Source organism: Quercus robur, chromosome 5 (assembly GCF_932294415.1).
Source record: "Quercus robur chromosome 5, dhQueRobu3.1, whole genome shotgun sequence".
In the NCBI taxonomy this organism is placed as follows: Eukaryota; Viridiplantae; Streptophyta; class Magnoliopsida; order Fagales; family Fagaceae; genus Quercus; species Quercus robur.
Genome location: NC_065538.1, coordinates 83,050,502 through 83,063,650, shown reverse-complemented (window position 1 = coordinate 83,063,650; position 13,149 = coordinate 83,050,502). Strand labels below are relative to the sequence as shown.

General features: G+C 34.4%; 2 protein-coding genes across 2 annotated transcripts; both read left to right on the top strand.

Annotated features, from left to right (window-relative positions):
- Positions 1-639: 639 nt before the first annotated feature.
- LOC126727418 (putative FBD-associated F-box protein At1g61330) lies at positions 640-3,452 on the top strand. Its single transcript, XM_050433087.1, has 3 exons — positions 640-1,840; positions 2,417-2,581; positions 2,702-3,452. Exons 1-3 carry the CDS (start codon positions 881-883, stop codon positions 3,053-3,055), a joined length of 1,479 nt encoding a protein of 492 aa, XP_050289044.1. The 5' UTR covers positions 640-880; the 3' UTR covers positions 3,056-3,452.
- A 4,265-nt stretch (positions 3,453-7,717) lies between these two features.
- LOC126727417 (F-box protein SKIP27-like) lies at positions 7,718-9,082 on the top strand. The gene is made up of 3 exons (XM_050433086.1): positions 7,718-8,193; positions 8,320-8,394; positions 8,489-9,082. The coding sequence occupies exons 1-3, from the start codon at positions 7,948-7,950 to the stop codon at positions 8,741-8,743; spliced, it is 576 nt and encodes a 191-aa protein (XP_050289043.1). The 5' UTR covers positions 7,718-7,947; the 3' UTR covers positions 8,744-9,082.
- Positions 9,083-13,149: the final 4,067 nt, after the last annotated feature.

The window sequence follows — 13,149 nt, the reverse complement described above, 5'->3', positions numbered from 1 at the left end:
ATTACCGCCTCACTAATTACATTCTCCCATTACAACGAAGGGCAAGCTAGACCTTTCAACCCTATACAATTAAAGTGGTATCGATTTATTATTGAAACATCAAGATTTAAGAATGCATAAGAAATTCACACACACATATATATATATATATATATATATATATATATATATATAGATTAGGTTAGAATAGAAATTCTATCTTGTAAAAAAAAAAAAAGAGAAAGAATGCATAAAACTTTTGTACATGGCCTTAAACATAGAATGTTATTAGGTTTCTAATTAAATTCAAGTACATAATTGCATTGCATTTAATAATTTTTAAAAACAATAAATTTATTTATGTTTTACTAATTAATACAACCAAATATTTGAATTTAATTGAGAAACCCAATGGAGTGTAACTAACATACTGTTTTTAAGTTTTATTAGTTTATGACTCTTAAATCAGCTACCATACAAACCAAACAAACACACCGAAACTGCCATGTACGCATTAAACTACCGGTCCCAAAACGACACCGATTTCAATTATATCACATGTTTTAGACACCTTGGCTTTTAATACCTATCCATTGACCCGGTAACATAGTAAACGTTACTGCCAGGTCACTACTTTGTCGTTGCCTCACTTCACTGATCAGCTCACTGGTTCAGTCCTCCTAGGAATGCCACAAAAGGTAAACCAGCCACAAAGCTAAATTTTCTCTAACAGCACCAAATACATAAACAAATAGTTAATATAAATTCAAAAAATCATTAACTTCCCAAACACCAATTCAATTTGTTGTTGTTTTTTCTCTTCATATATTTTTCATTGTTTTATGCATAAAAGAAAAACCAGAAAAAACCCAGCACTTTACTCTCTCTTTGTTATTTTTCAATGGCTGCACCAAAAAGAGAGAACCAAACAGGTTCACAATCACCACAAAAGAGAACCAAGAAGGTTCACAATCAGCACCAAAACAATCTTATTAGTCACATAGATGGTGTTAGTTCAAATCCTAATCGTTCAGGGAACCTTCCTGACGATATTCTTGATAGGATTTTCTCGTTCTTGCCAATCAAACAAGCGGTGGAGATCGGAGTTTTGTCACCAAGGTTTAAGAAATCTTGGCTTTTCAATCGTAAAATACTGTTTGACAGAGAGTTTGCTAGACATCATGATCGTGAGGAGTATATTCACATAGTAAACCATGTTTTCAATTCTCACGTGGGTTCGAGAATTCAAAGCCTAAGTTTGTGTTTTGATCCCACAGCTAAGGAACACATGATTGAGAGATGGCTCAAAATATGCGCTGAAAAAGGCATTGAAGAGCTTGATTTAGATTTTTTTCAAGGGAGAGATGTTTTTAAGATTTCACAGTTTCTTGACATCAAATCATTGACAACATTGAAACTAGTTTACTGTGAAGTTGATCTTTCACCACAGTTGACAGGTTTGAGTTTCTTGACCACTCTCATCCTTAAGAAAGTCGATCTCAACACTGAAACGATGGAAACCTTGTTTTTCCATTGTTTACTCCTTGAGACTGTGGACCTATGGCAGTGTTGTAATATTCAACATTTGAAGGTTTGTGCTAGGAGCCTTAAGAGGTTTAAGGTCTTGAAAGTTAGGCATTGCACTGAAATTTTGAGCATTGATATCGATGCCCCGACTCTATGCTCAATTTATTATATTGGGAATGTTGTTAAATTTCAATTTGCTGAGGTCTTGCACTTGGATGAAGTGTTGCTTAATTTCTCTCCTTCTAGATGTTTTGCAAAGGCCTCTCTAGTGGAAAATTTGGTATCTGATCTCTCTTATGCTAATGTTCTGACTACAACTAGTGCATTTCTTGAGGTATGTATTTATTTTAATGGATTTTGGTTGTTAAATTCTTTCCGTTAATATCGTTAAATTACTGACTGTTCTAGCTTAAATTTTTAGAAGATGGTGAATTTATTGTCATTAATGGTTGTTCATTTCTTTTCGTTAGTATTGTTAAATTCCGAATTGTTCCAAAAATTTAAACTTCTAGAAAATAGTGAATTTATTGCCAGTGAGTGGAGGCTCAACACGTGGAAGATTAAATGGAATGTGAGGCGGTGATAGGAGATTGAACCATAACCTTTTATTCTAATATCATATTAAATTATTGATTTTCTCAAAAATTTAAGCCTTTAAGAGATGGAGAATTTATTTCATTTAATCTAACAAGTATTATTTGAGGGACACCCAAGTGGTTTCAACATTCAACACTCCTCTTATGGTGCTTGATAGTAGGGCTCAAATCTCACCGACGTATACCCCCTCCCCCTATTTACCTATAAAAATTAAAAAGTATTATTGAATTAAATAGAAATATATAGCAAATCCTGATGAATGTAATTTCTTGGTTTAATTTTGTGGTTTGTTTGTTGGTTTTGTACGGTTTAGGGCTTGACAACAAGAATTCGAGATGGAGCTTTTCGAGATTTGCAATTCAGATTATGGAATTTGAAGGAATTTCAGTTATTCATGGAAGGTACAAGCTATTGCAATCTTTTTGATATTGCTTCTTTTCTCAAGAATTGCCCGAGCCTAGAGAAACTGTTTCTTGATGTGAGTATATTCAACTCAACCAATTGTACAAATTGTGACTTTGTTCTTAGTAACATAGCCTTACACTTAGCTAGCTAGTCTTACTCTACTTATTATTGATCATACTTGAAACTATTGCAGCTCAATGATTTTTCTTTTGACTGCGGGTTTTACTGGGAATTACATCAGAAGCAACTACTTCAGTACTTCCCTCACTTCTTCACTGGTCTCAAATTCATTAAAGTGAAAGGTTTCAAGTTTCAAAAGCATGAACTAGAGTTGGTGAGGTTTCTCCTAGGGAAGGCAGTATTCTTGGAGACTCTAGTTCTAGTCACTCCTAGAACTGGCCGTGTAAGAATATATGAACCTGCAGATGCAATAAATTACAAAAGACTTATTTTCTCTTGGAGAGCGTCTCGAAAAACCAATATAGTTCTACTTGATCATTATCATGACAAGGGTCCTGTTCAACCAAAAGTTTCACAGTTTGGATAGTAATCAAGTAGGGCAATATACCCTTATATGTGCTTAAAAGATTTAGGGACATAAGGGAACTCAAAAGTTTCAAATCATGTGACAAAATTTGCAGCACTCCTTTGGATTTGTCTATCACATTGATAATGGAAATGGAAAGAACAAGAATACAGGTCAAAATTTTATATTAGGTTCAAAGAGTTTAAAGGTTCAGAAAGACAGAAAGGCATTGGATTTGTGGTTCTATCTTCCATTTGTTTTTGAAATACTTTCTTATAGAATATTATCTGCATTGTGTTGTATCATGTATGGTTCTTACTTATAGAAATTAATTATACTGTTTTGGAAATATCATGTACCTTCACTGTAAATGTGATTGGTTAACTATGGGATGACATTGATATTATTCCAATTCCAACATTTGAGCTTCCATCCGAAAGTCAATTACATCATATGAAAAAGTACATTACGAACTGATCTAATGAGGTATTTCTCTTACAGCGTATGTGGATGAGTGGATCCCACATGTGTAGATCACCCTATATATATGATGTGAGAGGGTGATCTCATGACAATATAAACTCCCAAATCTTTAGGAATTTATTGGTTGCACTATCATCCTTGAAAAACCACGAATTATTCACCGAGATATATTTTTACAGAAGTGAACTGGATTGAACTATGGACCTAGGCTCTTTAGCTTAATAGAATGGAGAAAGCTGGTCATGCTCTGCTTTCGATGGAGTCATTTTAATTTTCCATTTTCTATAACCATACGTATCCATTTGGCAAAAGCAAAAACATTTCCTAAGGAAAACTATCATGGGAACTTTAAAGTTTAAATCACCTCCCTCGCTTCTATGAACTTGCAATGCAAAATTGATTTTGAGTTTGAAATTTTAAGAGAGATCCTGAGTTTTGATTGATGCACCTTAGCCTTTCATTCACTTTCTCATATATTATGGATCACTTCCTTTCTCAACTTCATTTACTTGTTCTTTTATTTATTTATAATTATTAAGTGATTGGTCGATCCTAGTCTATTGAGAACCTATCAAAAATTCTAAAAATCACTAATTTTTAGGAGTATTATTAAGATAGTTTAACTTAGGTTAAACTCAATTGCCAATAGTTTACTTTACCTAAACTTTATTATCTAAATTTCACTAAATTTAAATTAACTACCAATAATATATTCCACATAAAAATCTACTACTTAGTTTTAAGAATTTGAAACTCTACTCCAACTAAAATTTTATTATTACAAAAAAGTTTCAAGTCATTTTTAAATAAAAAAATTAATTGTTATTTTTGATTGCAAAATGATTGATGCAACCACACTATCCCAACGTTTCTTCTACCTTGAATGGGCTACTAAACGTAATGAATCAGTAAGCCTCAAACTTATGGGCTTCGGTTAACAAAAGATACAAATAAATTTTTGGCTATAGGCCCAGTCCAAACCCAACAAATACTATTTCTCTTCTGTAGCTCGAGTGCATGAGCCAAAAATTAAGATCGGTGCACCACCAATTGTCCCACTAGCTATACAGCAGTACCAAAGCTCTAGTTTCAAGCCCAATATATTCTATTAAGACCCATCCACCATAAATCTATGAGGCAAAACATCATATGTTGGATCCACTGGCCCAACCATGGTACGAATAAGCGGGTTGTTAGCAAAATAAACAGTTGGGCCTGGCTAAGCCGCTCTACCAATAACTCTTTAATGTGGACTATGACCATTTGCTTCTCTGTCTCTGTCTCTCTCAACATTGTTTCTACCTTAACTTGGTTCAATAACGTATTGGTTCACTTAATATTGTAGGTACCAATTAGGTATGCTGTATCTGTGCAGAGGTCTTATGAAGTTTGAGTTTTGAACTGGGCAAATATTCTTACACCCACGTTAATGTATATTTTATATACAGAAATGTTCATAAATATAATACAATGTGTTCACATTTTTAAGAATGTTCACATTTAACACATGAAATGAGTGATGTGTATGAATGATGTACACTAACGAGTGTGCAATAATCAGTGTCTTTTAAATTTTAGAAGGCTTCTTACTTATGAAATTTCACTCATAAGAATATATATTTAGGCTTTAGGCTATGGATATTGTTTTTTCTGTGAGAGAATTTGAGTTTATGTTTGTAAAGGATTTCATACAAATGTGTTTTTCACAAATAAAAAGATAAGCTTTAGGCTATAAGTCCAATTTATAGGAATATGCGTGTACCTAATTTTTTAGCTTGTTAACCTAATAATTAGTGCCCAAAGATAGGTTAACAAGAAAATTAGGTATGAAATCCTAATTATAAGTCCAATTTATAAGAAAATTATAACCTAATAATTATAAATTTAAAACTAAGAGAATTAGAGTACATCCAAAGATATATAATTGTTTGGTTAAAGAAAAGAGTTTAGCTCCAGGTTTGGAGCAATCTTCCTCCAACTCACTATATAACAATAAAGACATCATTTATAAATTGCCACGGAGTAGATTGTATCAGATAGTTCTTAATGAATTTGGAGCTAAATTTTTTTCTCTTTGGATGTACTCCAATTCTCTCATTCCTTCAAAAAATAACTCAAAAAATTGGAAATAATAATAAAATAAAATAAAAAAAACTAATGATTAGGGTAAAAACCTAAAAAATTAGGTCAATATTCCTATAATTTGGGCCCATAACCCAAAGCTTAAATATTTATCTTTTTATGAGTGAAACCCGTAAATGGATAAAATCTTTGAAAATGTAAACTCAAATTCTATCCATAAAAACAACACCCATAGCCCAAAGCTTAAATATATCTTCTTACAAGTGAAATCCAAGAACAATCCTCAATCTAATAGCTAGATGATATGTTATGCTTAGTGTGAATTTGGATATCGCTTATTTTGCTGAAAACTAAAAACCGAAAACAATAAAAAAATAATAAAAATTATTGTTCATGCTTGAAAGTACTGTTTATATGCCTGATTGCACTATTCATGTCCCATGAATACTGCAATAGGCACTGGTTTAAAAAAGAAAAAAAAAAAAAAAAAGATAAAGAAAAAAGAAAGCTAAAAACGCAAATAATCTATACGTGGATGTGCAAACCAAACCGACCCTTAATCTTCATTTATTGGAAGAAGGATGTAATCCTTTTATAACAATAAATGCTAATATTATTATAAAAAAAAAAGAAAAAAAAAGTGAGATTTGGTTTCAAATTTCTAAAGATGGCATGACTGTGTATAAACTAGTAATAAATTGAAGTGTTCACTTCAAGTAGCTTTATCAACAAATCATGCAGTAAAGGCTAAAAAATTAAAGGAATTATTAATAGTTGGATGATGTTGTATCAATTTATCAAAATTGTTGTCTTTCTTAGATATATTACATATCTCAAAATTATGTGCTTTTCTAGTTTTTATTTTATTTTATTAAATATTTTAACATTTTTTTAATAAATTAATTTTAAACCCATGTAAAAGATATGTCAAAAGATGACAAATTGTTATTGATTTTTACATGAATTGACCATTAACACTACTTTATATTATTTGGTCATCAAAAAAACTGTGTATATAAACAAAGTTTTTTTTTTTAAAAAAAAAAAAAAAATTTATTTTAAGGAAGTATATAAACAAAGTTATTGATAATTTCTTTCTCAAAAAAAAAAAAAGTTATTGATAATTTATAAATCCATCAATTTAGAATCAATTTAACAAATACTTTAAACAAATGTTACGTTTATATTATTTTTATTACAATTTCACAATAAATCATAAATTGCATGTTATTACTAACTATTACTGGTAAATAAAAAAAATATTTTTCATATTTATGATCCAAGATTAGAACTAATAACAATTCCCAATTTATAATTTGTAAAAAATAAAATAAGAGTGGTGTAAAAGCTAGTTAAAGGTTAGTCAAGCTACAAGTCCAACTTGTTTTTGCCGCGCAGATTCAAACCATGCAATCAAAGAGATTTTGGAGGGACCATCTTAAAGCTAAGAATCATGGTCATTGACGTGTTCTTCTTCTTCTTTTCTTCTTCTCTTCTCCCAAAAAAAAAAACGAGTCTTTGACGTGTAGTTGACGGTGAATTTGGATTATCATCATCAATCTAAAACCATCAAACCCACCTCAGCCGCCGATTTAGAATACTTTAAAATAACAAGTCAAAACAAAACCAAATTGGCCACGCCAGTCAACCACCACTCACCTTCTCATCCTGCGTAATTTCCCCCCCAATCCCCACCGTTCAAATAAAACCATCTACACGTGTCACATAACTAAGCGCTCTGGTGACGATCACAATAGCCAAACTTCCAGAACACGGTAGAACCACGCAACGTGCTCAATAAGATTAAAAAGCCAGCCGACTTAGACCGACCATATCGCCACGTCACCACCCAGGTTACTTCCCTAATTCCTCTCAATCATCGCCACGTGTCTCCCAACTCAAACGGCTAGTTTTCAGCCATTTTAACTCTTTAACCGCCAACCCACACGAAGTAACGAAGATTTTTCCATAGAAAACTCCAGTAGATTCCTCAAAACGCGTAGATATATTAATTAATTATTTATTTAATTTTTTTTTACTGTTTGTACTTTTTTTTTATTAATTCAAAAAGCACTCTCTCAAAAAATTAAAAATTTAAAAAGCAAGCAAAACACTATCTTCTCCTCCCTCCTTTATATATAAGGGAGTGATAGAAAGGGACACGACAATTTTTTAAAAGCAACTCCGTAGTTGAAGAAAGGCGGTTCTAAGTTTCCATTTTTTTCACAGCAACAGAAATAGAAACAGTTATCCAAAAGAGTTTAAGAGAGTTCGTTTTGTTTTTATTTTCAAAATTTGCTTTCAAAAACAGATTTGTTTTTCGAAACAATTTTTTCTTTTTGAAAAATATGGCGTTGGGAAAGAGATGCGGCAGTTCTTTGAAATCGAAGCGCGTGGTCGGCGGTGAGGAGCTAGGGCTAGGGTATGTGAGGTACACGAGAGCATTTGGGAGGAAGAGGATTTTAATTTCGAATCATTTTGAGGGTTTGGCGATCGATTCGGCTCCGAAAACGCCGTCGAAGAAAATGTGTGGCGAGAGATTGGGTTTGGATTCTGAAAGGTCTCTTCTCGAAGCCTTGCCTCAGGATATTCTGGTTAGTACCAAAATTTTCTCATTCTCGAAGCTTTGATTCTGTTTCTGAATCGAATTGAAACTGTTTTTGGTAGTGAAATTGGAATGGAAAATTGACATTTCTGTCTTTTTTTTTTTGGCTGAGCAGATTAGGGTTTTGTGCGGTGTGAATCATGAGGATTTGAAGCAGCTATTCCACGTTTCGAAATCGATTAGAGAAGCTGTGAGTATATTTATTCATAAATCAATCTTCAATTTTTTGTTTGATAATGTGAATAATGGATATTGATTTTTAATTTTTGTGTATTTAATTGCAGACTCTGATTGCAAAGCAATGGCATTTCGCGTATAGCACGCCATCAAAGACTCAAGCTTTTCGAAGCGCGATTGATTTGGAGAATCCAAGCGAGTTAGATGATGAAATTGAAGCTCCGAATGCTCCAAAACAGTTGAGGCCTCGTCGGTCGCTGCTGCCGGAGAAGAAGCTGGCCGATATATCAGTGGCATTGTTCGCTTCTCCAGACGAAGAGCATTGGCCGAGAAAAGCACTATTTATGGAAACAGAGATATGAATGAGAGAGGCTTTGAAGGTTTTTGTAAATAGATTTGGTGTTGTATTTTGTAGTTGGTGTTGTTGATGTTGTTGTTGTAAATTTGGTTGATTTTGTACACGTACTTGTAAAGAAATCTTTGCAAGCCAAATCTTCAAAAGCTTTCATTGAAGGTGGGATTGGCTTGGCTGTATTTTTTTTTACACGAAATTAGTGAGGGGAAAGAGATAGAGAGTCCAGGATTTTAGTTCAGGGGGCAAATCTTGAACCCCTTCTTGTGTCATAAAAATTTGAGTGTGTACAGTTGATTCTGTATACTCTTCTTTGAGCTTAATAAAATGAGAAAATTGTTTCTATGTACTTGTTCTGTTTTGGAATCTGTATATGCATTTTTCTTTTGTTTCAATGTGTTGCTTGCTAGAGATTAGACCTTTGTTTATTATGATATGCAGCACACTAAAATGTGTTATTTGCAATGAAATGTCCCTGTTTTGCACTTATATAAGAATTCGACATAAACGGGGTTTTAGTTAACTTAATTGGTAAAATCTTTTACCTTTAAATTATGTAAACTCATGGATATCTTGATTTGATTATAAAAGGCAATTATGATGGAACGGACCTCATAGATTCCAAATCTCCTATCAAATCTATAGAGTTTGATATTGGAGTCTTGAATGAAATGCTGATTATACTGATATGGGAATGTTTTAGGAATGGACTGTGTGTGAGAAAATGCCTACATTGCTAGGTGCACTGTGCACATATTAAAAAGAACAATTGGCGTGCTCGTGTTTTACAAGGCACAGACAAGCACATTGCAAAAAGTCATTATTTTACACGGTTGGAATTTGGTGGAAAGGGGAAATGTGAACAAATACAGATTGACATTTTGATTTTGTTGGGAATTGACGGGACAGAATGTTCTATTGAAAATCTAATCAAGTACAGCTATTGGGGGATAGTGTCTTACTTTTCCCAGCTGTACTGTACGCGGTTTACAACTCCAGAAAGCCTATGCAGTAGCTCATGTACATTTAAGAATCTCTCTCTCCTATTGTGTATTTTTTTTTTTGCTAAAACTCTCCTATTGTGTAATATGTGTTAAATGTCTGTACACTGTTATTAATAGCAACCAAACCTGTAGGGGAAAAAAAGTTCGTATATTCTTGTAACTGAAACTTGATTGAGAAAAACTAGAGAGGACCATGATTTCTGATTTTCCATCATTGAGTCTTTGAGACCTGTTTTCTGCAATTCTTTGAGTGGATCTATCATCTATATTTTGTGAAATTTAAATGGATATGGAAATTGGAAGGATTGGGAGTCACCTATGGTGCTGTTACATCTTTATTTATTTCAGGAGATTTTTTCCCATATATAAAGATGAATGTCCCTAAATTTCGGCTCTTTCTCCAAGAATGGTAAAAACTTGAGGGGAAAGAAAAACTTTGAACAAATCATTTATTTCTGGCTGATATATAATAAATAACTTCTGATCCAATATATAATATTATGTTCTGTTAGGAACTATCTTTATAACTGTATTCATTAGATTAATTTGTTTGGTAGCAAAAATTATCTTGAGTGACAGGCTCACAGTACTTGAGTTTCATTTTCGTTGGTGTGTGGAGCCCATAAAATGCGAAAAGAGCATTCTATAAGAAGATTGTCTCATAAAATACTTTCTCCTAAAGGCCATATTGTTTCCTAGGCAGTCTTTGTTCAACGGCGGTGCCACTGTGTCTGTATTTCTTCCTACTACAGCTTATTTGGTTTCTGTGTATGGCCATTGGAATTCGCTTCTCTCACCTCCCCTCCCCTTAAATGAAAGTAGGGGTGAATTAAACATAAGGAGTTAAGGGTGGCATACAATTGTAAACTGGAGAATCCACGGCCCTGCTAATATGCTGTCAGTAGTTGAGTCTGTGCCACAACTTTAACTTACACTCGGTTTGTTAAATCCCACTACTCATCATTAAACCAAAGCACAAAGCATTGTCTTCAAGATATCTACATTCATTGGGTTTTATATTTGGTGAATATGAAGCCCAAGGTCATAGTCCACTTGCTTACTGATTTGGTTTTTTTTTTTTTTTTTGAGAGAGAGAGAGTTTCAACCTATGATATTTGTTATGATAGCTCTTTATCATTAGACCAAAGCACTAATCAGTTTTTACTATAGGTAATGATTAAATCCCAGATCTCTTATATAACCATAAAAAATTTTATTAGTTGAGTTAACTAGAACCCACACTGATTTAGCTTTTCTTAATGTGAAATAAAAGTTGAATTCTTAATGTGTGTAGGGGCCTTTTTTTTGCGTATTGTGTGTTGGGCTGGGTTGCCTCCTATGGTAATGGGCCTGAATGTTTCTGAGTAAGGGAGTTGAGACCGGTCCAACTGTAACTCAACTTGGGCCGGTTTGCGCACAAACTATGCCTCGTCTGCCAAGAGTAGGCTTATAGCAAGCAGAATTGTTTCAGATGAGTTACGGCAGACAAATATAATAATAATAACAAAATAGAGTACTCTGACTATTTAATAACAAATGGCCAAGTAATCTCTACTTATAAAACATAATTACAGTCGTGATAATGTCATTTACAAAAAAAGTAAAGGAGAAAGAAAGTAATATGAACTAATCAATAATGGGCATAGAGTCAAGTTTTAAGTTTGGTCCACAGAAGCAAAATCAAAGAGGGGAGAACGCTTCCTCTCAATGCAAATAATATCCCAGAAAAAGATCCTGCCGTGGGGATTAATGGTTTTGAGGGAGTCGGACCTGAATGGTTAATGTCTAAAAGGAATCCTTGTTATGTTTTGGAAGAGAGCAGGATTTGAATGGGGAGAGAGGGAAATTGGCCTACTGGTGCATGCCCATTGTATTATCTCTCTTTTTTCCTCAATTTCCTCTCTTCTTTCCTCTATTTTCTCTTTTATCTTTTTCTTTTCTTTCTCTTGTTTTCTTTTACTCTGCTTTCTTTTACTCCGTGAATACCCTTTATTTTTCGATCCCTTTTTCAGGGCACGGTAAGGGTCCTTTTATAGTGCTTGCCGTGGCCAGTTTTTTACCACTTTGCCCCTTAACCGCCTTTGTCTAGTCTGGGCGTACTTGCCAACCACCAAAGGGTTCGTTGTGACACTCACCCTTGCCAGACAAAGACAGGTTTGTTTCATTCGTCAGTCCACCGTAGCACTCTTACCTGCCACGGCATAAATGCTTTCTTTCTCTTTCCCTCAAGGCATGCACCTAACGGTTCCCCCCTTAACCTTGCCTCTTTTGGGTGGTCTGTCATCTCAGTAGGACGTACCTCCCAAAAGGGCTTGGGCAGGAGCCGCAAAATAGGTCTTTTCCTCTCTCCCTACCACCAAATCATACCCTCTTTACCTCTTACCTCTGGCCCATGACCTCACCACATTTCATATTGGCTGGGTACAGGCTGGTGGTGCCTAGGCCTTGCGCGTGCTTTCCTTTCAGATATGTCCAAAAATTTGCCTACTGCACATGCGTTTATCGTGATCTGGAAGCTCGCCGTCCGTGTTTTTTGACTTCTTATGTGGGTTTTTCTTTGTTTTCCCGCTCCATTCAAGAGCTGGACTTTGTCTGATGATGGATCTTACATTTCTTTGGCCCACTCTTGATTTTCTTTATTTCTTACAATGTTGTACTGTTATTCCTGCCGTAATAACTTAATCCTGTTGGGCCTCTTTTGGGCTAGCCGTTTATTCATTCTCTCAGTGGCTTATCATGGCCACTGTTTTGTTTTTACTTATGGGCTCCTATGTCCATTTGGGCTTTCCTTTGGGCATCTACGGCCCGTTTGCTTTCTTTGGGCTTTCTCGGCCCATTTACTAATTCCACACTCCCATGGGTTTTTTACTAACTTCATTGGGCTTCCCTGACCCAATAACCTTATTCTCATCCTTGGGGTTCATGGGCTTGCCATAAACCCCTTACTCTCTTAGTTTGCATTATCTTGGGCCTGCGGCGGCCCTTCCTCGCTTTTCTACCTCATACACTGCCCATGGGATGCTACTTCTTTCTTTCCGGGCTTCTTTGAGCCCACTTGCCTCTTCAAGACTCATTTGTTTATTTCTTGGACCTGTGATCCATTATTCCTGCCGCTTGGGCCTAATGGTTTTTTGCTGTCTATTTTGTCAATTCCTTGTTGCCCTTATTATTGGGCTTTCTTTCTTTCTGCCTGGGCTCTCACAAATGGCCCTCAACAATGTGTAAGAAAAACTTATTCCTTAATATAAAAAGGACAAAGTTTAGTTACAAAATTGATTGTAACCAAAAGTTACAATCTTACTTAATATCTTTTTATTGGAAGTGAATTTTGAGAATTCCACTATTGGATTACTTCTTCTTTTTGTATCCTCCATATTTGCAAAATTTCTAAAAAATTAAAGATCAATAGTTA